This window comes from Pseudophryne corroboree, chromosome 1 (assembly GCF_028390025.1).
Source record: "Pseudophryne corroboree isolate aPseCor3 chromosome 1, aPseCor3.hap2, whole genome shotgun sequence".
In the NCBI taxonomy this organism is placed as follows: domain Eukaryota; kingdom Metazoa; phylum Chordata; class Amphibia; order Anura; family Myobatrachidae; genus Pseudophryne; species Pseudophryne corroboree.
Genome location: NC_086444.1, coordinates 124,974,958 through 124,999,110, shown reverse-complemented (window position 1 = coordinate 124,999,110; position 24,153 = coordinate 124,974,958). Strand labels below are relative to the sequence as shown.

General features: G+C 43.0%; 1 protein-coding gene across 9 annotated transcripts in view; it reads left to right on the top strand.

Moving 5' to 3' along the window:
• Positions 1-19,348, top strand: part of PDE4D (phosphodiesterase 4D) — a 1,020,783-nt gene extending 1,001,435 nt beyond the window's left edge. For all 9 annotated transcript variants that reach the window (XM_063962730.1, XM_063962764.1, XM_063962783.1 and 6 more), the window contains 3 exons: positions 8,229-8,351; positions 10,588-10,770; positions 16,992-19,348. In XM_063962730.1, coding sequence (XP_063818800.1) covers positions 8,229-8,351; positions 10,588-10,770; positions 16,992-17,393 — 708 coding nt within the window. In that variant the 3' untranslated portion in view covers positions 17,394-19,348. The remainder of the gene's footprint in view (positions 1-8,228; positions 8,352-10,587; positions 10,771-16,991) is intronic.
• The last annotated feature ends 4,805 nt before the right edge of the window (positions 19,349-24,153 follow it).

Sequence of the window (24,153 nt, the reverse complement as noted above, 5' to 3'; positions counted from 1 at the left end):
TATCCTACTTACTGTATATTTCTTTTTTAGGCAGCCATACTTATATTCTGTAAACCTTTTTCTTACCATGAATGTAAATGCACACACTTGTGGGCTTACTGCAGGTTTATGCAACCTGTGGTTCTGCAATTTATGTAGAACCACAAATACCAGCTGGCCAGTGACTGGACTATTCTGTTATGCAGGATTAGGAAGCCTGAGGAACTCATGGCTTTTGTGGAACCAGAATAGCTCTTAAGTGAGCTACTGTATCTACAGCAGTTTGATGAGCTATGAAACCAGTAGTCTCAGTATGCGCTCCCCATGCTTGTAGTGGTACGGTGGCTCAATAGCTTGCCTCTGATTTACAGTATATATTATATTCTTTCCTCTCCTGCAGTGTCTGAAGTTAAGGTCTTCGAGATCTCACGCCCTCTCTCGTTAGCTAAAACTGTCCTCGGCTTGAGCAGAGGTGTGACAGTCGGATATTTTCTGCATTCTTCACAAGAACATTTCTTGTGTGTTTATGGGCTGTAATTAGAAGTAGCATTACACAGGCGGCTGACAAGTCTGTTTCCTGTATCTCACATTCACATCGTATATTAACTCGTTTTGTTGCTGGAGACACTACCGCGTGATACTTGTCTTTACCTGGCGCTTTATTGACTTGTTATTTTACATTTTAATTTATTTTACTATGCCATGCTTTTTTGCATCATTATATCTCACAGCCTACTGTAACATAAGATGTTGTTATACGTGCCCTATTTTATTAATAACTCTAATACATGACTACTGTTATACATGTACAAGGTAGATACCCTGTATGTTCTAGGTACATGAATAGCTTTGTTCATTTAAACTGCACTGTGCTTATTATATGTGTCCACCCCACCTCCTCTCGCTGCTTCATGCCCCCAGAGCCGGATTATCCATTAGGCAACCTAGTCTCTTGCCTAGAGCTCAGTGGTCGCTGAGAGTTCCAGGTTACTCTAAACTTTTTCCCTTTTTTTGTTTTCTTTTCTTTAAGAAGCTAAAGGGGGTAAGGGTCCAAATCAGAATCTTGCATTGGGCCCTACAGGGTTTTGCTCAGGCACTACATACTCACATACGTATTACACTGAGGAGGAGATTGATCAATATTTGGAGAGATATACAGATGGGTCCACGGTTATCTTGGCTAATTTGCTGCGCCTATGCACAACATGGTTTATTAACATAAACCCTTCATCTATTGTTCTCTGCAATACAATACCGAAAACAATACAGCAGGGGATTAAGTCCGACAGCCCAGTCTAGGTTAATCCTATTAAAGGTCAAGATAAACATGGACCCATCTGTACTGTAAAGTGGAAAGAGATAACCAATCAGCTCCTAGCTGACATTTTCCAAACACCGCCTGTAACATGGCAGTTAGAAGCTGATTGGTTAGTACTTTATCTCTTTGACAAATCTCCCCCTTAGTGTGTGGAGCCAGTACGGTGTTCTGCGGTGCATTTCCTCCGTGCTTTCATGTGCCATGTTGAAATACCTTTAGAAAATCAGCTCTTCATCTGTGTTTGTATTTATGATACCAATATAAAAATGAAAAGTAACCAAAGGAAGCTAGAGTACTAGGGGTGGTGGAGATAATCTTTTTGTCTCTTTGGTATCCCATGTTTTAGGCCTGTAGCTCTTAACATGACCTACTTGTTGTCAGCCGTCAGTGGATTCTTGGTGTGAGGTTGTTCCCCCTAATTACAGTGGCTGCCGTCTCTGCCATTTCTCATGCCCAGCTATATCTGTATTCCTGTATTACAGCTGTACAAGTGTTGCCCCAGATTACCGTATCAGTCTCAGGATGGGCCCTTATGACTTTAGGAGTATTTTTGGAATATCACTTAGGGCACAAAAATACTTTCTCCCAGTGACAAGAAGAGGGGTTTGATCCGTGATAGACTGTAACCTTCATTGTAGATTTTATTTTGTCTGCATATATATTATATACGGTGTATGATTCAGATGCCGGTGCAAATCCCATGGTGACTGCGACTTTGTACACAGCGGTATTGCCAGATTATGCCAATGCTGTCGTTGCTGTAATGTGCTCAGAGATGTACAGTACACCAGCTGTGTCTCATATTCTCACTGCGACTGCCGCCTGTTATTAATCGGCGGCTCAGGCACATGTGCAGTACAAACAAGATGGCTCAACGGCATCGGCATAGCGCCCACCTCTAAGTCTTTAATATTTAGCAATATTTTTTCCATATAATAAATCAGCTTAAAGGTGTATAATGAATAGGAAAATAATTAGATTTCTCTTTCATCCACTAGGGGACACTGGAGATCTTAGACAGCTGGGGGTGTGAAGGATGCAGACCGGAGGTAGCACAATGTAATAAATAAAATGTATGCACAGCTGGCTCCTCCCCCTTCACGCCCCCCATCCCTCCAGCTTGAAAAATTGTGCTGGCAGTAACAGCACAGGAAAGGAGCTCTTGCTCCATAAGAAGATTTTTTTTCTATAATATTATTTCTGTGGGCCGATCCAACCTAGCTGGAAGGAGGTTGAAGGTTCCCAAAAACTGTACTAACAGTTTCAGTGAGACAAAGATCCCGTTGGAAGGGATCAGCATCTCACACAGAGGATCTGAAGTAAAGAGCAGTGAGTAATAGCACTAGCAGCACATGTGTTATCCTCCCCGCGGCCAGCGTTATTTAGTCAGGAAGAGCGGAGCTCACGGAGGGGAATCTGGCTGCAGGGACATACATGCAGCAAGGCAGAAGGGCTCCACAGCGGCGGTCGTGTCCAGCGGGGGGAACCGCGGAAACAAACAGACGTGCTGGTGTATAGACGTGCTGCTGGCAGAGGCGGTGATAGCAGGCAGATAGGAGCCGCTAAGGTCATCTAAGGGGACCTTTCTCGGCGGACAAGCTGATTATTAGGGGCTAATAGGCAGTGGTACTGAGGCCATTGCCGCACTGTAAATGTTGAGGCTGCAATGTGAATCAAATATTTCAGTGGCAGCCATTTTGTGTGTTTTTTGGCCAGGCACACTTTGAGAGGGCAGTCCTCTCTGAGGGGTAGGTCATATAGATTCTGTCAGAGGCCACAAGAAAAATTGCAGCCAAAACAGAACAGAGGCTTATGTATAATAATTAATGGCGCTGGCTCTGAGAGAAAGTTTTATCAGCTCTATTACTAAAGATCTTTCTGAAATACAGTACTTAAGAATTTATGTTTTTTCTTCAGAAGGGACTCTGCTGACAGGTCCTGAGGAAGAGGAGCAACAGAATTTTCTCACAAATCAAGCTGTTTTAACAGTTGGTGGTGTGAAGGTTGTAAACGTCAGGCTGGTTAAGAATTTTTTTTTTTTTTTATGGTTAATCTAATTTTAGCTGTGTGACTCCCAATTTATCATTGCTCCCTATATCCGTACAGTCTTTCTCCTACTGTTCTAATAGGGTGAAAGTACTGCTGAGTGGTGTGTGTTTTTAACATGTCTAAAGCACCAACCAAGATCACAAAAACTTGCTGTGTATGTTCAAAATGTAAAAAAAAAAGAGTACTAATGTTGGCAGCTCCGGAGTGTGCGACACATGTTTGGGAATGGACGGTCAACCTGGGAGCAGTGGTCCGTCCGGGTCATGGGAAAGTGCCCTGGCAGATATTTCTAAGGAAATGGCGGAATCCCGCAGGCAACATTTAGAATGGGCTGCGGATTTTTCCAAGACTATGGAGGAATTCCTAATTAGAGTAACTCCGCCCGCACAGGTAGAGAAAAATGTGCGTAAAGCGGTAAAGAGACCCCTCCCTCTACTACAGGAAGAGGAGGGGGGTCTCATAGATGATGAGGAGGAGGGAGAGTCAGTAGAAGCAGTAAATGATGTAAGTCCTCGGGAGGAGGATGCTGAGGTCAAGGGGTTAGAATCCGTTATTGAAGCGGTAAAACAGGTCCTTAACGTTAAAGAAGAGGAGGTTAAGGAACCCGAGGTCTTTGATCTATTTGAGTCTCAGAAATTGCAGACAGCAGTTTTTCTGATTCCTCAGACTCTCCAGAATCAAATGGGAGAGGCATGGAAGCAGCCAGATAGACGCCTCCAAATTCCTAAAAAGTTCACGACTAATTAACCACTACCCAAGGATGTCATGTCTAAGTGGGAGGACCCGCAAATTGTGGTTGCCTCCCTGGCTAGACTGTTAAAGAAGACAATTTTACCTATACCTAAAGTGATTACACTAAAGGATGTATCAGATTGTAAGTTGCATACAGCACTAAAATCTATCTTTGTGGCTGCAGGAGCATCACAAAGACCTACGATTATCAGTGCTTGGGTAAATAAGGCTTATTGTAGCTTGGTCTGGTCAAATTGTTCAGGCAGTGACGGAAGAAAACAGCCAGGAAGAAATAGTAAGACTAGCGGAGCATATTCGAGAGTCGGCCACATACATTTGCCAAGCTACAAAGGATGCTAGCAGGATAGCATCACGCATCTCTGCTTCTGCGATATCGGCCAGAAGGATTCTGTGGCTCAGAGAATGGCAAGTGGATTCTGATTCCAAGAAGGCAGTGGAGGCGATCCCTTTTGTAGGGGAGGCTTTATTTGGTCCAGAATTAGACAAGTGGATTTCACAAGTAACAGCGGGAAAATCTACTTTTCTGCCTACCACTTATCCTAGAACTACGCCACCGGTCAGAAGAAATTACTCAGGTCCGGTGTATAATTAATTTAGGTCTCAATCCTTTCGAGCGAGAGGAAGAGGTTTTGGTGGTCAAGCTCGTGGAAACAGAGGCAGAGGCCGTTCCCAGTCCACAGCCCGAAAGTTAGACTCTAAACCTGCTGACAAGACCGTGGCATGACGGTCTCCCAGCTCACCTTGGGTCTCCTATGGTGGGCGCATGGTTGGAAATGTTTCAGGAAACCTGGGCCGGAACCTCACCAGAAGTCTGGATCAACAATATTATTACCCAGGGATACAAAATAGAATTTCTGAACCGACCTCACAGTCGGTTCTTTATGACAAGCCTTCCTCAGTGCCCTCAAAAAGCGAGGGCATTAGACACGGCTATTCAAAAGTTACTTCAGACGGAAGTCATTATGCCTGTCCTGATTTCTCAAAGAGGAACGGGATTTTATTCAAATCTTTTTATAGTGCCAAAACCGGACAAGTCTGTCAGGCAAATCCTCAATTTAAAGGTATTAAATCAATTCCTAACAGTTTACAGATTCAAGATGGAATCAATACAGTAAGTGATTGTGGGACTGGAGCAAAGGGAGTTCATGGTGTCGATGGACATAAAGGATGCATACCTTCATGTCCCAATATGGACCCCGCACAAAGCCGGTTTGCAGTGGGCAAGACTCATTACCAATTCAGAGCTCTACCGTTCGGACTATCACCAGCCCCGAGAATCTTAACAAAGATCATGGCAGTCATGGTAGCGAAATTGAGATCATTAGGGGTAACGGTAATACCGTATCTGAACGATCTTCCCATCAAGGCCCCCTCTCAGGACCAGTTGATCCGAGATGCTCAGGTCACTCATCAGTTTCTAATTTGACACGGCTGGATCGTGAATTTCCAAAAATCTAATCTGCAACTGACGCAGAGGATTCAATTCCTGGGTCTCATTTTAGATGTGATACAACTGAAGGTGTTTCTCCCAGAAGACAAGATTCTAGACATCAAGGAAATGGTACATGAGGTTCTACAGAACCAGACGGTCTCTCTGCATCTTTGTGTATGGCTTCGAGGGAAGATGGTAGCATCCTTCGAAGAGATCCAATACGGCAGACTACATTCCAGACCTTTTCAGCTGAATCTGATTGCTCAGGGGGCAGGCATGCATTTACTTCACCGAATGATTCGTTTGTCGCCCCAGGCCAGGACCTCGTTAATTTGGTGGTCGGTCCACGAGAACCTAGCAGCGGCAAAGAGGTTTGGAATCTGGGATTGGAAGATCCTGACAATAGATGCTAGTCTCAGAGGATGGGGAGCAGTACTGGGCAGCCATCAGTTTCAGGGAAGATGGTCACTGCAGGAGAGTAGTCTCCCAATAAATGTACTGGAGCTAAGAGCCATTTACAATGCACTTCTTCTGGTGGAAGACCTAGTATGGGCTCAGCACGAGTGCATTCGGACAACGTGACGGCGATAGCATACATAAACTGTCAGGGAGGAAGAAGAAGCCGCATGGCTTTAAAAGAGACAACAAAGATTCTGTCTTGGACAGAAAAGTGCAACATAATGCAGTCGTCAGTCTTCATTCCAGGAGTGGACAATTGGGAAGCAGACTACCTCAGTCGTCAGGATATGCATCCAGGGGAGTGGTGTCTACACCCACAGATATTCGAGGCAGTGGTACGATGATGGGGTCTACCGCAGATACACCTAATGGCCTCTCGGAACAACCATCAGCTGCCAAGATATGTGGCCAGAACGAGGGATCCAGCAGCAGAGGCGGTGGACGCGCTGGCGATTCCATGGACATACGAACTGGTGTACATCTTCACTCTGTTTCCCCTTTTACCAAGAGTGTTGAAAAAGGTGAAACGGGAAAGAGCATGGGTGATTTTAATAGCACCAGACTGGCCTAGCAGAAGTTGGTACTCTGACCTGAGGGGTCTCCTGGCAGAAGATCCTTGGAAACTGCCGCAGAGGGAGGACCTGTTGTCACAAGGCCCATTCCTTCACCCAGATCTGAACCGTCTTCGTTTGATGGCGTGGTTCTTGAGACCAGGATACTAAGAGACAGGGGTATCCCGAGTTCGGCTATTCCTACTATGTTAGCTGCAAGGAAGCCAGTCACTGCAACACACTACTATAGAAATCTGGAAGAAGCACATGGACTGGTACCAGCTTAGGGGTTGGAATCCTAGAGAGTTTCGCCTTACTAGACTGTTGAGGTTTCGCCAAAGGGGTTTGGATGGAGGTTTGAGATTAGGATCCTTGAAGGTACAGGTCTCGGCCCTCTCGATCTTTTTCCAGCAACGTCTGGCGTCCTTGCAGGAGGTCCAGACATTTTTACAAGGTGTGTTGAGAATACAACTACCTTTTTCGTCCTCCTACGGCCCTGCTGGATCTAAATTTAGTGCTAGAATTTTTTAAATCTGCAGTTTTCGAGCCTTTGGAAAAGGCACATCTGAAATACATGAGCTGGAAAGCAGCCCTGCTCCTAGCTTTAGCATCGGTGAAGAGGATCTCAGAGTTAGGTGCCCTGTCATGTAAAAGTTATTTCCTAGTTTTTCATGAAGACAGAGTGGCGCATCGTACAAAAGCGGAGTTTTTACCTAAGGTGGTTTCCGGTTTCCACATAAACCAACCGATTGTGGTCCCCTCCTTCCAAGGATTGGCAGAGGGGGATTTGTCCTTGGATGTGGTCAGAGCCTTATGGGTCTACGTACAGACTACAGCTTCTATTAGGAAGTCTGACGCTTTGTTTGTACTGTATGATGGACCCAGGAGGGGTTGGCCGACTTCAAAACAAACCCTGGCCAGATGGATACAACTAGCCATAAAACAGGCATATATCTCTAGTGGTAAGAGAGTTAATTTTCGGGTAGGTGCTCATACCACCAGATCAGTAGGAGGTTCATGGGCTGCGGCTAGAGGAGCCTCCACTACCCAACTTTGTAGAACTGCAACGTGGTCATCAGCACACACGGTTCTACAAGTTTGATACGTTTGCTTCTAGAGATGCGAGTTTTGGACGTTTGGTTCTGCAGGCTTCAGACAGCACTCCTGCCCATGGGAGTATCTTTGGGACATCCCCAGCTATCTAAGTTCTCCAGTGTCCCCTAGTGGATGAAAGAGAAAAGAGGATTTTGGTCCTTACCGATAAATTCATTTAACTGAATCCACTCGGGAACACTGGACGCCCGCCTCGGTGCTGTCAGCCTGCGTGTTCTTGTAAACTTTAGTTCAAACAGTTTGATAATTATGTTCATAGTTCTTGGTTGCCGTTTGACATGTTGATACAGTTGGATCCTTCCCGTATGGCTTTGATTTTTCAGGTTCCCTCTTCTCTCCGTCAGTTTTTCAAACTGGAGGGATTGGGGGGCGTGAAGGGGGAGGAGTCAGCTGTGCATTTATTTATTTTTTATTACATTGTGCTACCTCCGGTCTGCATCCTTCACACCCCCAGCTGTCTTAGATCTCCAGTGTCCCCTAGTGGATTCAGAGAAATGGATTTATCGTGAAGTACTAAATCCTCTTTTCTCTCATAAAGGCAAATCTATAATTGTTCATTGTTCTTTTTTCCAAGGTACTAGCAACAGATATGTCAAAGCATATGAATTTATTGGCTGATTTAAAAACAATGGTGGAAACCAAGAAAGTGACGAGCTCGGGGGTCCTTCTTCTTGACAACTACTCGGACAGGATTCAGGTAATTTAAGCAGAAGGTGCTACATGGCCGACATAGCTTTACTGTTTTTTTTTAATTCTCATTATTGAATATGTTATGATTAAGTTTATGGCATTAAAGTAAGTAAATATGAATAATCATCACTGCAGTACAATTAAAAATTGACTATTCACAGTGCATACATTGTTTACCTAGGTTAGTGCTTTATACTCTTACCGGTGCTGGCATCAGGGCATAACGTGCCAGAGCTTCAACCTAAACCAAGACTAACACAACATGCAGGAGAGTCCATGAGAGCAGAGCAGGCTAAGAGAAGGCCGCTCATCAGTGTACAGTGGAAGCAGTACTATCCCTATTCCCTCGGCACTAGTGGCATCATTTCAGAGATATCTATAGTAGTTTACATTAAATCAATGGACTGCGTTTCGCTTCCACATACAGCAAGTCTGTCTGTACCCTGTATAGGTTATGTAATCACTTACACAGCGTTGGACCGTTGGACTGCTTATTCAGTGCCTGCCCACCTAAAGCTCTACCAAGATGGCTTCAATAGAAGCATTTTATTGCTAGGCAGTTCACTGCTATCACATCTAACCCTACTTATTGTTGGGCATCAGACATTGTAGGGCCCCGCACAAATGAAACATGTAGGGACTCCTAACCCTCTACCATGCCATAAACTTACCTGGTATACAGATATACACACTGGGGGTAATTCCAAGTTGATCGCAGCAGGAAATTTTTTAGCAATTGGGCAAAACCATGTGCACTGCAGGGGAGGCAGATATAACATGTGCAGAGAAAGTTAGATTTGGGTGGGTTATTTTATTTCTGTGCAGGGTAAATACTGGATGCTTTATTTTTACACTGCAAATTAGATTGCAGATTGAACACACCACACCCAAATCTAACTCTCTCTGCACATGTTAAATCTGCCTCCCCTGCAGTGCACATGGTTTTGCCCAACTGCTAACAAAATTCCTGCTGCGATCAACTTGGAATTACCCCCACTGACACAGACAGATGCACATGGGGCCTAATTCAGAGTTGATCGCAGCAGCAAATTTGGTAGCAGTTGGGCAAAACCATGTGCACTGGAGGTGGGGCAGATGTAACATGTGGAGAGAGAGTTAGATTTGGGTGGGGTGTGTCCAAACTGAAATCTAAATTGCAGTGTAAAAATAAAGCAGCCAGTATTTACCCTGCACAGAAACAAAATATCCCACCCAAATCTAACTCTCTCTGCAAATGTTATATCTGCCACACCTGCAGTGCACATGGTTTTGCCCAACTGCTAACAAATTTGCTGCTGCGATCAACTCTGAATTACCCCCCATAGAACAGAGATGGAGAATAGCATGCACTAATAGGGTTCTAGCAGTAGAACTCTAGGCTTGTTCATTCTGCTTATGGGCAGTTGCTAAATACAGTTTTGAGCACATAAACATCAGGAATATTAGCGTCCACTTTATAGTGTGTCTCTATTGCTGAGTTGTACCATCAACAGTGCCCTGTAAATACCATTGCCGCCTTGGCTTCAGGATTGGAGACAAACCAATGGCATAACTGATCACCACGTGGTGAGTCAAGGAGCAAATTCTCAGTGAACTGTCAAGAAGAATCATCAGCCTCTGGCCCCCTTGACAGCCCGGGCCACTCAAAAGCATACCACCCATGCCCCCCCCTGATGTTGGCACTGATGGCTACAGCCCCCGCATAATGACAGGTCATCATTAATAGAACACAAGTATCCTAAGATTGTTCCAATGAATGGGCCTAGTTCAGACCTGATCGCAGCAGCAAAATTGTTCTCTAATGGGCAAAACCACGTTGCACTGCAGGTGGGGCAGATGTAACACGTGCAGAGAGTGTTAGATTTGGGCGGGGTATGTTTAAACTGAAATATAAATTGCAGTGTAAAATAAAGCAGCCAGTATTTACCGTGCACAGAAACAATATAACCCACCCAAATCTAACGCTCTCTGCACATGTTACATCTGCCCCACCTGCAGTGCACATGGTTTTACCCATTAGAGAATTTTGCTGCTGTGTTCAGGTCTGTATTAGGCCCAATGTTAGTAGATGAAGCTTTTAAGTAGTGTCATATTCTCCACATTTATCTGTCTCTGACTAAACCGTACACAACATGACTCTTCTTGACTGCACTTCACAGCTAAGCAGAGTGTAAATGAAAAGCAAGGCTTGTGCCTCCTGTGTAATAACTCAGCGGGTGATGGTGTCTTTATATCTATTTTAGGTTCTGCAAAACATGGTACATTGTGCGGATCTCAGTAATCCAACCAAGCCTCTGCAGCTATACCGAGACTGGACAGACCGGATAATGGAGGAATTCTTCAGGCAAGGAGACCGAGAGCGGGAGCGAGGGATGGAAATAAGCCCCATGTGTGATAAGCACAATGCGTCTGTTGAAAAATCACAGGTACAGCATCGATTCTGTTATGGAAAAGTCAAAAACTATTTGTGTCATGCAGATTACAGTAATGACAATTTGACCTGGGTGGGGACTGAATAGTAATGTATTAGGGGTATTTGTTTTAGTTTGTAGGATTCAATACATTTTATTGCCCTACATTAGAGCAATCCAAACAGAAAATAAGATTTTACTTACCGATAAATCTATTTCTCGGAGTCCGTAGTGGATGCTGGGGTTCCTGAAAGGACCATGGGGAATAGCGGCTCCGCAGGAGACAGGGCACAAAAAGTAAAGCTTTTCCAGATCAGGTGGTGTGCACTGGCTCCTCCCCCTATGACCCTCCTCCAGACTCCAGTTAGGTACTGTGCCCGGACGAGCGTACACAATAAGGGAGGATTTTGAATCCCGGGTAAGACTCATACCAGCCACACCAATCACACCGTACAACTTGTGATCTAAACCCAGTTAACAGTATGATAACAGCGGAGCCTCTGAAAGATGGCTTCCTTCAACAATAACCCGAATTAGTTAACAATAACTATGTACAATTATTGCAGATAATCCGCACTTGGGATGGGCGCCCAGCATCCACTACGGACTCCGAGAAATAGATTTATCGGTAAGTAAAATCTTATTTTCTCTATCGTCCTAGTGGATGCTGGGGTTCCTGAAAGGACCATGGGGATTATACCAAAGCTCCCAAACGGGCGGGAGAGTGCGGATGACTCTGCAGCACCGAATGAGAGAACTCCAGGTCCTCCTTAGCCAGAGTATCAAATTTGTAAAATTTTACAAACGTGTTCTCCCCTGACCACGTAGCTGCTCGGCAAAGTTGTAATGCCGAGACCCCTCGGGCAGCCGCCCAAGATGAGCCCACCTTCCTTGTGGAGTGGGCCTTTACAGATTTAGGCTGTGGCAGGCCTGCCACAGAATGTGCAAGTTGGATTGTGCTACAGATCCAACGAGCAATCGTCTGCTTAGACGCAGGAGCACCCATCTTGTTGGGTGCATACAATATAAACAACGAGTCAGATTTTCTGACTCCAGCTGTCCTTGCAATATATATTTTTAATGCTCTGACAACGTCCAGTAACTTGGAGTCCTCCAAGTCACTTGTAGCCGCAGGCACTACAATAGGCTGGTTCAGATGAAATGCTGACACCACCTTAGGGAGAAAATGCGGACGAGTCCGCAGTTCTGCCCTGTCCGAATGGAAAATCAGATATGGGCTTTTGTAAGATAAAGCTGCCAGTTCTGACACTCTCCTGGCCGAAGCCAGGGCTAGAAGCATGGTCACTTTCCATGTGAGATATTTCAAATCCACCTTCTTTAGTGGTTCAAACCAATGAGATTTTAGAAAGTCCAAAACCACATTGAGATCCCACGGTGCCACTGGAGGCACCACAGGAGGCTGTATATGTAGCACTCCCTTAACAAAGGTCTGGACTTCAGGGACTGAAGCCAATTCTTTTTGAAAGAAAATCGACAGGGCCGAAATTTGAACCTTAATAGATCCCAATTTGAGACCCATAGACAATCCTGATTGCAGGAAATGTAGGAATCGACCCAGTTGAAATTCCTCCGTCGGAGCACTCCGATCTTCGCACCACGCAACATATTTTCGCCAAATTCGGTGATAATGTTGCACGGTTACTTCCTTCCTTGCTTTAATCAAAGTAGGAATGACTTCTTCCGGCATGCCTTTTTCCTTTAGGATCCGGCGTTCAACCGCCATGCCGTCAAACGCAGCCGCGGTAAGTCTTGAAACAGACAGGGACCCTGCTGAAGCAAGTCCCTCCTTAGAGGTAGAGGCCACGGATCTTCCGTGATCATCTCTTGAAGTTCCGGGTACCAAGTCCTTCTTGGCCAATCCGGAACCACTAGTATCGTCCTTACGCCTCTTTGCCGTATAATTCTCAATACTTTTGGTATGAGAGGCAGAGGAGGAAACACATACACCGACTGGTACACCCAAGGCGTTACCAGCGCGTCCACAGCTATTGCCTGCGGATCTCTTGACCTGGCGCAATACCTGTCCAGTTTTTTGTTGAGGCGAGACGCCATCATGTCCACCATTGGTCTTTCCCAACGGGTTACCAGCAAGTGGAAGACTTCTGGATGAAGTCCCCACTCTCCCGGGCGAAGATCGTGTCTGCTGAGGAAGTCTGCTTCCCAGTTGTCCACTCCCGGGATGAACACTGCTGACAGTGCTATCACATGATTCTCTGCCCAGCGAAGAATCCTTGCAGCTTCTGCCATTGCACTCCTGCTTCTTGTGCCGCCCTGTCTGTTCACATGGGCGACTGCCGTGATGTTGTCCGACTGGATCAACACCGGTTTTCCCTGAAGCAGAGGTTCTGCCTGGCTTAGAGCATTGTATATTGCTCTTAGTTCCAGAATGTTTATGTGAAGAGACGTTTCCAGGCTCGTCCATACTCCCTGGAAGTTTCTTCCTTGTGTGACTGCTCCCCAGCCTCTCAGGCTGGCGTCCGTGGTCACCAGGATCCAATCCTGTATGCCGAATCTGCGGCCCTCCAATAGATGAGCACTCTGCAACCACCACAGAAGAGACACCCTTGTCCTTGGAGACAGGGTTATCCGCAGGTGCATCTGAAGATGCGACCCTGACCATTTGTCCAACAGATCCCTTTGGAAAATTCTTGCGTGGAATCTGCCGAATGGAATTGCTTCTTAAGAAGCCACCATTTTTCCCAGGACTCTTGTGCATTGATGTACAGACACCTTTCCTGGTTTTAGGAGGTTCCTGACAAGCTCGGATAACTCCTTGGCTTTTTCCTCCGGGAGAAAAACCTTTTTCTGAACCGTGTCCAGAATCATCCCTAGGAACAGCAGACGAGTTGTCGGCATTAACTGGGATTTTGGAATATTCAGAATCCACCCGTGCTGTTTTAGCACTTCTTGCGACAGTGCTAATCCCATCTCTAGCTGTTCTCTGGACCTTGCCCTTATTAGGAGATCGTCCAAGTATGGGATAATTAATATGCCTTTTCTTCGAAGAAGAATCATCATCTCGGCCATTACCTTTGTAAAGACCCGAGGTGCCGTGGACAATCCGAACGGCAGCGTCTGAAACGGATAGTGACAGTTTTGTACAACGAACCTGAGGTACCCCTGGTGTGAGGGGTAAATTGGAACGTGGAGATACGCATCCTTGATGTCCAAGGATACCATAAAGTCCCCCTCTTCCAGGTTCGCTATCACTGCTCTGAGTGACTCCATCTTGAACTTGAACTTCTTTATGTACAGGTTCAAGGACTTCAGATTTAGAATAGGCCTTACCGAGCCATCCGGCTTCGGTACCACAAAAAGAGTGGAATAATACCCCTTCCCTTGTTGTAGAAGAGGTACCTTGACTATCACCTGCTGAGAGTACAGCTTGTGAATGGCTTCCAAAACCGTCTCCCTTTCGGAGGGGGACGTTGGTAAAGCAGACTTCAGGAAACGGCGAGGTGGATCTGTCTCTAATTCCAACCTGTACCCCTGAGATGATATCTGCAGGATCCAGGGATCTACCTGCGAGTGAGCCCACTGCGCGCTGTAATTTTTGAGACGACCACCCACCGTCCCCGAGTCCGCTTGAGAAGCCCCAGCGTCATGCTGAGGCTTTTGTAGAAGCCGGGGAAGGCTTCTGTTCCTGGGAAGGAGCTGCCTGTTGCTGTCTCTTCCCTCGACCTCTGCCTCGTGGCAGATATGAATAGCCCTTTGCTCTCTTATTTTTAAAGGAACGAAAGGGCTGCGGTTGAAAAGTCGGTGCCTTTTTCTGTTGGGGAGTGACTTGAGGTAGAAAGGTGGATTTCCCGGCTGTAGCCGTGGCCACCAAATCTGATAGACCGACTCCAAATAACTCCTCCCCTTTATACGGCAAAACTTCCATATGTCGTTTTGAATCCGCATCGCCTGTCCACTGTCGCGTCCATAAAGCTCTTCTGGCCGAAATGGACATAGCACTTACCCGTGATGCCAGTGTGCAGATATCCCTCTGTGCATCACGCATATAAAGAAATGCATCCTTTATTTGTTCTAACGACAGTAAAATATTGTCCCTGTCCAGGGTATCAATATTTTCAATCAGGGACTCTGACCAAACTACCCCAGCACTGCACATCCAGGCAGTCGCTATAGCTGGTCGTAGTATAACACCTGCATGTGTGTATATACTTTTTTGGATATTTTCCATCCTCCTATCTGATGGATCTTTAAGTGCGGCCGTCTCAGGAGAGGGTAACGCCACTTGTTTAGATAAGCGTGTTAGCGCCTTGTCCACCCTAGGAGGTGTTTCCCAGCGCTCCCTAACCTCTGGCGGGAAAGGGTATAATGCCAATAATTTCTTTGAAATTATCAGCTTTTTATCAGGGGCAACCCACGCTTCATTACACACGTCATTTAATTCTTCTGATTCAGGAAAAACTATAGGTAGTTTTTTCACACCCCACATAATACCCTGTTTAGTGGTACCTGTAGTATCAGCTAAATGTAACGCCTCCTTCATTGCCAAAATCATATAACGTGTGGCCCTACTGGAAAATAAAGGCATCCATTCTGGTGTCGACTCCCTAGGGGGTGACATCCTCATATTTGGCAATTGCTCCGCCTCCACACCAATATCGTCCTCATACATGTCGACACACACGTACCGACACACAGCAGACACACAGGGAATGCTCCTAACGAAGACAGGACCCACTAGCCCTTTGGGGAGACAGAGGGAGAGTTTGCCAGCACACACCAAAAACGCTATATATATAACAGGGATAGCCTTATAATAAGTGCTCCCTTATAGCTGCTTTATATATATCAAAATATCGCCATAAATTTGCCCCCCCTCTCTGTTTTACCCTGTTTCTGTAGTGCAGTGCAGGGGAGAGACCTGGGAGCCGTCCTGACCAGCGGAGCTGTGAGAGGAAATGGCGCCGTGTGCTGAGGAGATAGGCCCCGCCCCTTTTCCGGCGGGCTCGTCTCCCGCTATTTAGTGAATCCAGGCAGGGGTTAAATATCTCCATATAGCCTCTGGGGGCTATATGTGAGGTATTTTTAGCCTTTATATAGGTTACATTTGCCTCCCAGGGCGCCCTCCCCCAGCGCCCTGCACCCTCAGTGACTGCGTGTGAAGTGTGCTGAGAGGAAAATGGCGCACAGCTGCAGTGCTGTGCGCTACCTTTAGAAGACTGCAGGAGTCTTCAGCCGCCGATTCTGGACCTCTTCTGACTTCAGCATCTGCAAGGGGGCCGGCGGCGCGGCTCCGGTGACCATCCAGGCTGTACCTGTGATCGTCCCTCTGGAGCTGATGTCCAGTAGCCAAGAAGCCAATCCATCCTGCACGCAGGTGAGTTCACTTCTTCTCCCCTCAGTCCCTCGTTGCAGTGATCCTGTTGCCAGCAGGACTCACTGTAAAATAAAAAACCTAAGCTAAACTTTTTCTAAGCAGCTCTTTAGGAGAGCCACCTAGATTGCACCCTTCTCGGCCGGGCACAAAAATCTAACTGGAGTCTGGAGGAGGGTCATAGGGGGAGGAGCCAGTGCACACCACCTGATCTGGAAAAGCTTTACTTTTTGTGCCCTGTCTCCTGCGGAGCCGCTATTCCCCATGGTCCTTTCAGGAACCCCAGCATCCACTAGGACGATAGAGAAATATATTTTTCTTTACATAGCAAGCTTACCTTTTACACATATATCTGATGATTGTCTCCAACAGAAGTATTCTACACAGGCTCTCAGCATGTTATGTAAAGGCAGAGGGGAGGTGGGCTTTTGCATTACACAGAGCTCTGAGGAGAGTTCCAAAGCCTCTCTGCTCTCTTCATCATGTGACTGTGGTTTCCATTGTAGTCCATGCACATAATTACAGAATTATTAATCAATAATATCAGGCTGACGTAACGAATAGAGGTAAAATGGTGAATATTTTTATGACCTGCACATTTATGTTCACAAAAAACACCCTTGTGAACAGCATCCTAAGTCTGAATTAAGTCGCTGAAAATTTGCAGTGATGTGACACTCTGTCAACGGGATTTCTTTTCTTAATTGTGATTAGCACAATAGTTAAAAAAAACAAAAACAAATGTGCAGACCAAATTAAAATGGTTTAAACATCAAATATATCATTAGTAATTTCCTTACTGTTGCTAAAAATGTTAATACAGCAAGTACATTTAATATGTAGAAATCCATCCAAAACAATTCTCCTCTTTTGTCTTTTGTAATAGGTCGGCTTTATAGACTACATTGTTCATCCATTGTGGGAGACATGGGCAGACCTCGTTCATCCGGATGCCCAAGATATTCTGGACACTTTGGAGGACAATCGAGAATGGTATCAAAGCACAATTCCCCAGAGTCCATCCCCTGCCCCAGATGAGCAGGAGGAAGGTAGACAAGGCCAAACAGAAAAATTCCAGTTTGAACTAACACTGGAAGAAGATGGGGAGTCTGACACAGAAAAGGACAGTGGCAGTCAAGTAGAAGAAGACACCAGCTGTAGTGACTCAAAGACCCTTTGTACACAGGACTCTGAATCCACTGAAATTCCACTTGATGATCAGGTGGAAGAAGAGGAAAGCCAGATAGAACCTAGCGCATTAGAAGGAGAGCATTCTCCAGACACGTAACAGTGTGCAACGCTTTCTCTCTCTCTTTTTGTTATGTTTTTGTTTTCTTTTTATTAGAAAATGGTTTCCAAAGTGCATGAAACATGCCGCAACCATGCTCACACCTCACTTTCATCTGCCAGGATATTTGTTGATCAAAACTGACCTTATTTACTCAGTTTGGCACTCAGGAATATTAACTGAAATCCATAACCACAGCATTGAAAAGCTAACCGGTAAACATTGTCAGACAATTAAAATCATCGGCTACTCCAAAAGGTTTCTCGTGGAGTGACGAGAGCAGGAAAGACCACATGGTTCTGCTTGCAAAGAAGAACAAGCAACAGCCGGAGTAAGAGAGAAGTAGTACTAGAGTGCTAGCCTTTTTTTTGCAACGGAAAGTGGAGATGTGGAATTTTAAGACACATCACAGCTGGTATAGCATCGGGATGGTGAGCTGTGGCGATTACATCATTTTCTAATTTTAAGTCTTCCTGATTAAATGACTGAAAATATATATATAAAAAAGAAAAATCTGCCGCTCATTGGGCTGCAACATCCTTTACATTTTTGTATCATATGTAATTCAATTTTGTTTTGTTTTTTTGTAGAGCTTACTTTTATTATTAAATATATTGAGGTATTCTATTTAAAAAAGAAAAAAGAAAAAAAAAAAAAAGGTACATTCATCCACCACTGATTTTTTTTCCAAAGAGTAACTTGCAAGTTTTCACTACAAGTAATGTGCTACACTGGACAACTTCTCCGTTTTATGGATTTTTTTGCACCTTAGAATTTCATAGCAATTGATCGGACTCTAGTGATCCATTCTTTTATATGCTTGTACCTTTCTTAAAGACACTGTCTTGCAGGAAACCCTTTCAGTACAACTTAGTTTTTAATCCTATTTTAATGTTCTGATTAGCACAGAAAGAATGCATTGGCCACTTTCCAATATATAGTGGAAGGTCACCCCCTCCGTCATGTACAGTTCACCCCGTATCAATGTCTCAAGCCTCGCTAAACCACAAAATAGGGATAAGATTGTCCAAGGTTTTGTGTGATCTTAAAGCTCCATGCTGTGTATGTTACCTTAAATGTAATGCAAAGATGTTTCATACTGAATGCCTTTAGCTGTGTTCCATGTCCTAACCTAATTGGCTTGTGTGCAATACCATAGAAAGTTGGAAATATGTTCTGCAATGTTTTCTAGTCATATAACTGTATCCTATAGCTGTGAAATTGTAGCATACAGCTATGGTGATCAATACAATATAAATATATGTTAATCATATGTTCATTCACAGGTCTGAACATCCGCAATCAGCAACATCACACTTAGCGTCCTGTAGTTCTTTCCAATAGCAAAATGCCTTTGAACACATCAAGACCCAACAAAACTTAAAATAAAATAAAGTTCAGCATTAGACAAATGCCATGTTCATTCTAGAGCTAAAAATATTAAAAAAAAAATTACAAAATGAATCTTTCTGCCTGTCTAAGCTTGCAGTGCTGAAGGAGCAGTGTTACTAGGAAAGCTTTTGGCACTAAAATCATCAGTTCTCTGTAAAACAAAAATGCATCAAATTGCATGCAGACTTATCTTTTTGTGTATGATCTTGGCCAAAAAAAAGAAATATTTTTGACTAAAAATACAAAAACAGAAAAAAAGCAAAAGCTCTTTAAAAAAGAAGAAAAAAAGAAAAGGATTTCAGCCTTTGGCGTAGCCTTAAGTGTCTCTTACTTGTGTTTCACGCCTTTAAAATAGTTTTTATTTGAAAAGAAAACTTAGAAAATGTCTCATTCGCAGTCAATACCTCCAGCAAAATCTATATTGGTAAATGCTTTTTATAGCACCCACTGTGCTGTCCCATATGTAGAGATTTCCCATTTCACGTATCAGTGATGCTGTTCATCTCTTTTCCTCCCCATGGAGTGCCTGGAATGTAACCATTAAAAAAAAAAAAAAAAAAAAAGCAATATTTATTTCCAAAAATAAAAGATAGACCTGAAAGGGTTAACAACTGCACTAATGGAAATTGTTTCATAATACTGAACACATCCGCACCATTAAGCATGCAAGAATTGAAAATAAATAAACAAATACACATCCATGGTCCATGGACAATCAGCGAGTATGAAAAGACAATGTTTTCGTAGATCAATCTAATGCACTGTAATCCTTTTCTTTCCTTTTTTTTTTCCTTCTCTCTTTTTTTTTTTTTTGCCCTGTTTGCCAAAGTGTGCTGTAAAACATCACACTGTTTTAAATAACATACAATTTTAAGTGGCTTTTATATAAATATTATTAAATTTTTTATTTTTTTATTTTTATTTAAATTCATAATATGCCATAAGTTAAAAAAAATGCAACCCATTTGGTGCTGTGTGGCTATACATTGGTAACAGTATGCTTTAGCTTGCAAGTTACTGTTGTCAGCAAATTATTTTTAGATATATACTGTTTGTGTGTGTCTGTGTATGTGTATATATATATATATATATATATATATATATAATTATTTCACAGTTTGTTCTAATTTTATGTGAAAGCTCGTTTAGAAGGTACAAAACATTGCTTTCAAAAGGAAACAAAAACTTGAATGAAATGGATTTACAGAGAGCTGTGTCAAAGTGCAACATTTTTTTTTATTATAAACATATTTATTTTTTATTACTTTTGTGCCATTCATTATTTTCCTCACCGAATGACCTTACCTGTAATACAGTCTTGTTTGTCTCTGTTTACAACCATGTATTTATTGTAATGTACATAATGTTAATTGTAAAATACCAGTTCTTATTATAACATCATCTTTATCCGGGTGGTGTTCTTATATCTTGAAACTCTTGGTGAGAGATGAATATTCTGTATATTTACTCCTTGTACATTTATCTTCTGTATTATATATAATGTCACCTTAGAGCTTCTTTATGGAAAATTTGAAAAAAAAAAATGCTACATTTAAAAGCTGCAGGTCTTTGGTTCCAGGGCTGTGCCTTAACTCTGAACTAAATTTTAACGTGTTTTGCTGCATTAGGTACAGGTAGTAGAAAGAAAAAGGCTGGGCATTTCAGTGGAGATTGTTCTTAGGTTCATTCATGCACTTATATATCTGTTTATTTTACAGACCCTAGAGTCCTGTATGTGAGGTCGATACAAGAGGGTCCCGTGCAAATATACTTTATATGGGCTGTAGAATTGTAAAAAAAAAAAAAAAAATCCATTTATAATATTTTTTTTGCAAAAAAAAAATTTCAACTTTATTTTTGACCTTATTGGCACAACACAATGATTCATATTCCTAAATGTAAAAACTGATTGCTGTTAAAATAATGGTAGCAAATGGGCTGTGTGAGATTTGGGAAGTGAGGGCAGACTGTTGTTTATGACTATTGTGAATCCATTGGCTAGACCAGTGGTTCTCAACTGCGGTCCTCAAGTACCCCCAACAGTTCATGTTTTCCAGGTCTCCTCACAGGATTGCAAGTGAAATAATTTGTCCACTTGTGGGTCTTTTAAAATGTGTCAGTGAGTAATGAATACACCTGTACACCAGCTAGGTGACCTGGAAAACATGAACTGTTGGGGGTATTTGATGACCGAGGTTGAGAACCACTGGGCTAGACCAATCAAGGAGCATCTCCATATGAAAGGGTAATATTCCCCTTTGTTATTCTCCCACAGCCCTATTGATCTCAAATACAGGGGTCAGACGTCACTGTGGAAGGGTGCACCAAACCTTTTATCTTTTCTTGAACAATTAGATTCTCAGCAGCCAGTGTTATAAGTACAGTAAATATAATACACAGAGTTATCACATGGGTCCCAAAGCTTATGTAACGGTCTCATGTATTTACTTTACACTCATACTGTATATCGGTGTATGTATTTATACATTTAATACATTCATATACATGCATCATCTTTTCATTATTTATATCATATGTGGTAAGTGCACTCGTCATCCATTTTTGCTTTGTATCATCCCCCAAAGCAATATTTAACTTGTGTATATACATTTTCACATACTGTATGTGTAGTATAATAGAGGGATAAGATACAGTAACTCATTGTAGCGGTTTTTCAATATAGCATTTACTCTGCTGCATGTATAGAAAACGTAGGACTTTTTTCTATTTGCAACGTTTCCGAATAATGACACTTATACTAGTGTTCTAGTAATCCAAAGCTCTTCTTTTTTTGTAGAGAAAGTAATGTATAAAGTAGAGAACATTGTACAGAGATGTATAGTTGCACTATAATATTGAAATAAATATACATATCTTCCTATATAATATTTATATTATTTAAGCTACTGCACAGGTTTAATGGGGGAAGATGCCAAGGGGATGATATAGTGACCAAAGCTATTGTTAAGGCCTGAAAGCCTTCAGAATAGTCTTTCTCTCCCCTATGCTACATCCATAACTAGCTGCATTTGCTGATGTACGTAGTACTGTCTAAGCAATGTAGTTTTCTGCCTCAAATGATGGATGTATTTTGTGCACCACTGTAATACAGGTATGTACATGTTACGCAGCGCCTGGTCAGTTTTGGCTAGAGAACCAACTTTGACCAGTTGTCATTTCCCCTTAAACACTGTTTTGTGCATTCTGGCCAGTTAAAGCCCATGAGCACTGTGGGGGATATGTATCAAACAGTGTAAAGACTGAACCAGTGGAGGCGTTGCCCATAGCAACCAAACAGCCTTGAGGTAGCATATGTCAAGTACATTATGTAAAATGTTATGTAGAAGCTGACTGCTATGGCAACTTGTCCACTTGTCCACTATCATACTGCTTGATGCTGTGCACCTCCCCCTTTATTTCCTAATGTGACACACCCTGATAGATCTATGTCATTCCATCGCTGCCCAGCCATCACGTCGGTGACTGCTCCGTGAAAGATTCTTTTTGTAGGTGATCAGAACCTCCTTTTTTGACACACAAACTGTAGATTTTAGCAGCCCTGGTCCAAAGGATTTTGATTGCTTTTGTTTTAAAATATATAAAAAATAAAATAAAAAAGGGATTCTAAAGCTACATACTCCAGAATTATGTATGTTGTTGATTTCTTTTTTTTCCGCTCGTTTATTTTTATTTGGGGGGGATGGGGGGTGTATGTCAGTAGAATGGCATCCTGTGTGAACACTGCAAATGATTTTCAATGTTTCTTAGCCTCTTTAACAGCCTATGGGATAGTACTGTAAATCAATATCTTCATATGACTTTTTTTATATGCAATGGAAATAAAAGCATGGGTTGGTTCTGCCTATCTTTGTGTTTTTATGTGTCCTTTATGCTATAAGATCTTCATGAGCGTCAGTGGCGCATGCAAGGGGGTTTCTGAGTACCCAGAAACATCCCCTGATAGATGTCTTTTTACACAATGGCCGCAAGAAGTGGGCACCATGTTATTAGGCCATTAGAATCATGTTTTTTCCCTGTCTCCTCCTGATTAAGGTATTTTGCAGTGAGGGGGTGGGGTTATTTATTTTGTGCCTGGTCCCGCCCATATCTACAACCTGCAGCTGCTGCATAGTAAATGTGTGTAATGTACATGTGTGCTACATCTGTAGAAAATGGGGACTCGCGTCGAGCTGCGTCTACTACTGCCCTCAACAAGGATGGATCACGCTGAGCTGTAGCCACAATGAGTATAGCTACATCTGTATAATGTATATATAGTTAGCTATATACTGTCCATATATATATGTGTGTGTGTAAATAATATATATGTATACTGTATATACACACACACACACACACACACACACACACACACCATGCCATTTTCCCAGTGATTTGTGCAGCATTATTTCGAGACTCCAGAAAGGTGAGTATAACACACATAATAAATGCAGGGCGTGCAGTGTGGGTCCCCTGGACCCAGAATTGAAATGTCACTGTGACTGTTTATGTTCCCTCTGCACTATTATCATCGTACATACATGCAAATGATTGATTGTGTGTGTGTGTGTGTGTGTGTGTGTTACAATCATTGTATTTTGTGGCTAGCATAAACTACCTAACCTTTGAATTTATTTCACTACTCCTTCCATGGACTTGTCAAATCTAATAATTATCTTTATAAATAACGACAGATGGAAACTGGAGTTTACTTTTCAAATTGACCAAATTTATTTTGACATTAAAGATCACATTATTTATACGCTGTCAGTATGGTGGTAGACAACAGGACAAGACAAGACACCAATATGCATACCATAACCTAATCACTGATGTTCAACTCTCCTCAATACACATCAGCACACCTTAATGGGCGTATCCTCATACACTATTGCCGCAGTCGCGTCAAACAGCCCTTCTCACCGAGCCAGTCCTGTGCGACTTGGCTTGTGCCGAGAGTAATTTTCTCAAGAAAATGCGTCTTAGCCACAATGCGATGCAACAGAACCACTTCTTAAGACTGCTCTGAATAATTTGATATTCATCACTTGTACAACTCAGCCCCTCACCAGTCATAGGTGGGTCACACCTCACTAATAACTTCATTGATCCACCTACCATATGTACTTCATCATTTCTTAGAGGAGCCACTCATAACTCAACCTTGGGGTATGACATGGTCTCAGATGCTTCACATTAATAACATAAACAAACAACTTATATCATGACTACAGATTAATTCTGCACAAGGGAAAACAAATACAGGAGGAACCAAATATAATTTACAAGAGATTAATAGTGTTCCATGTAATGTTGACCCACGATTACCACTATGGAATAAAGGGGTAGAGAAAGGAAAATGCATAAA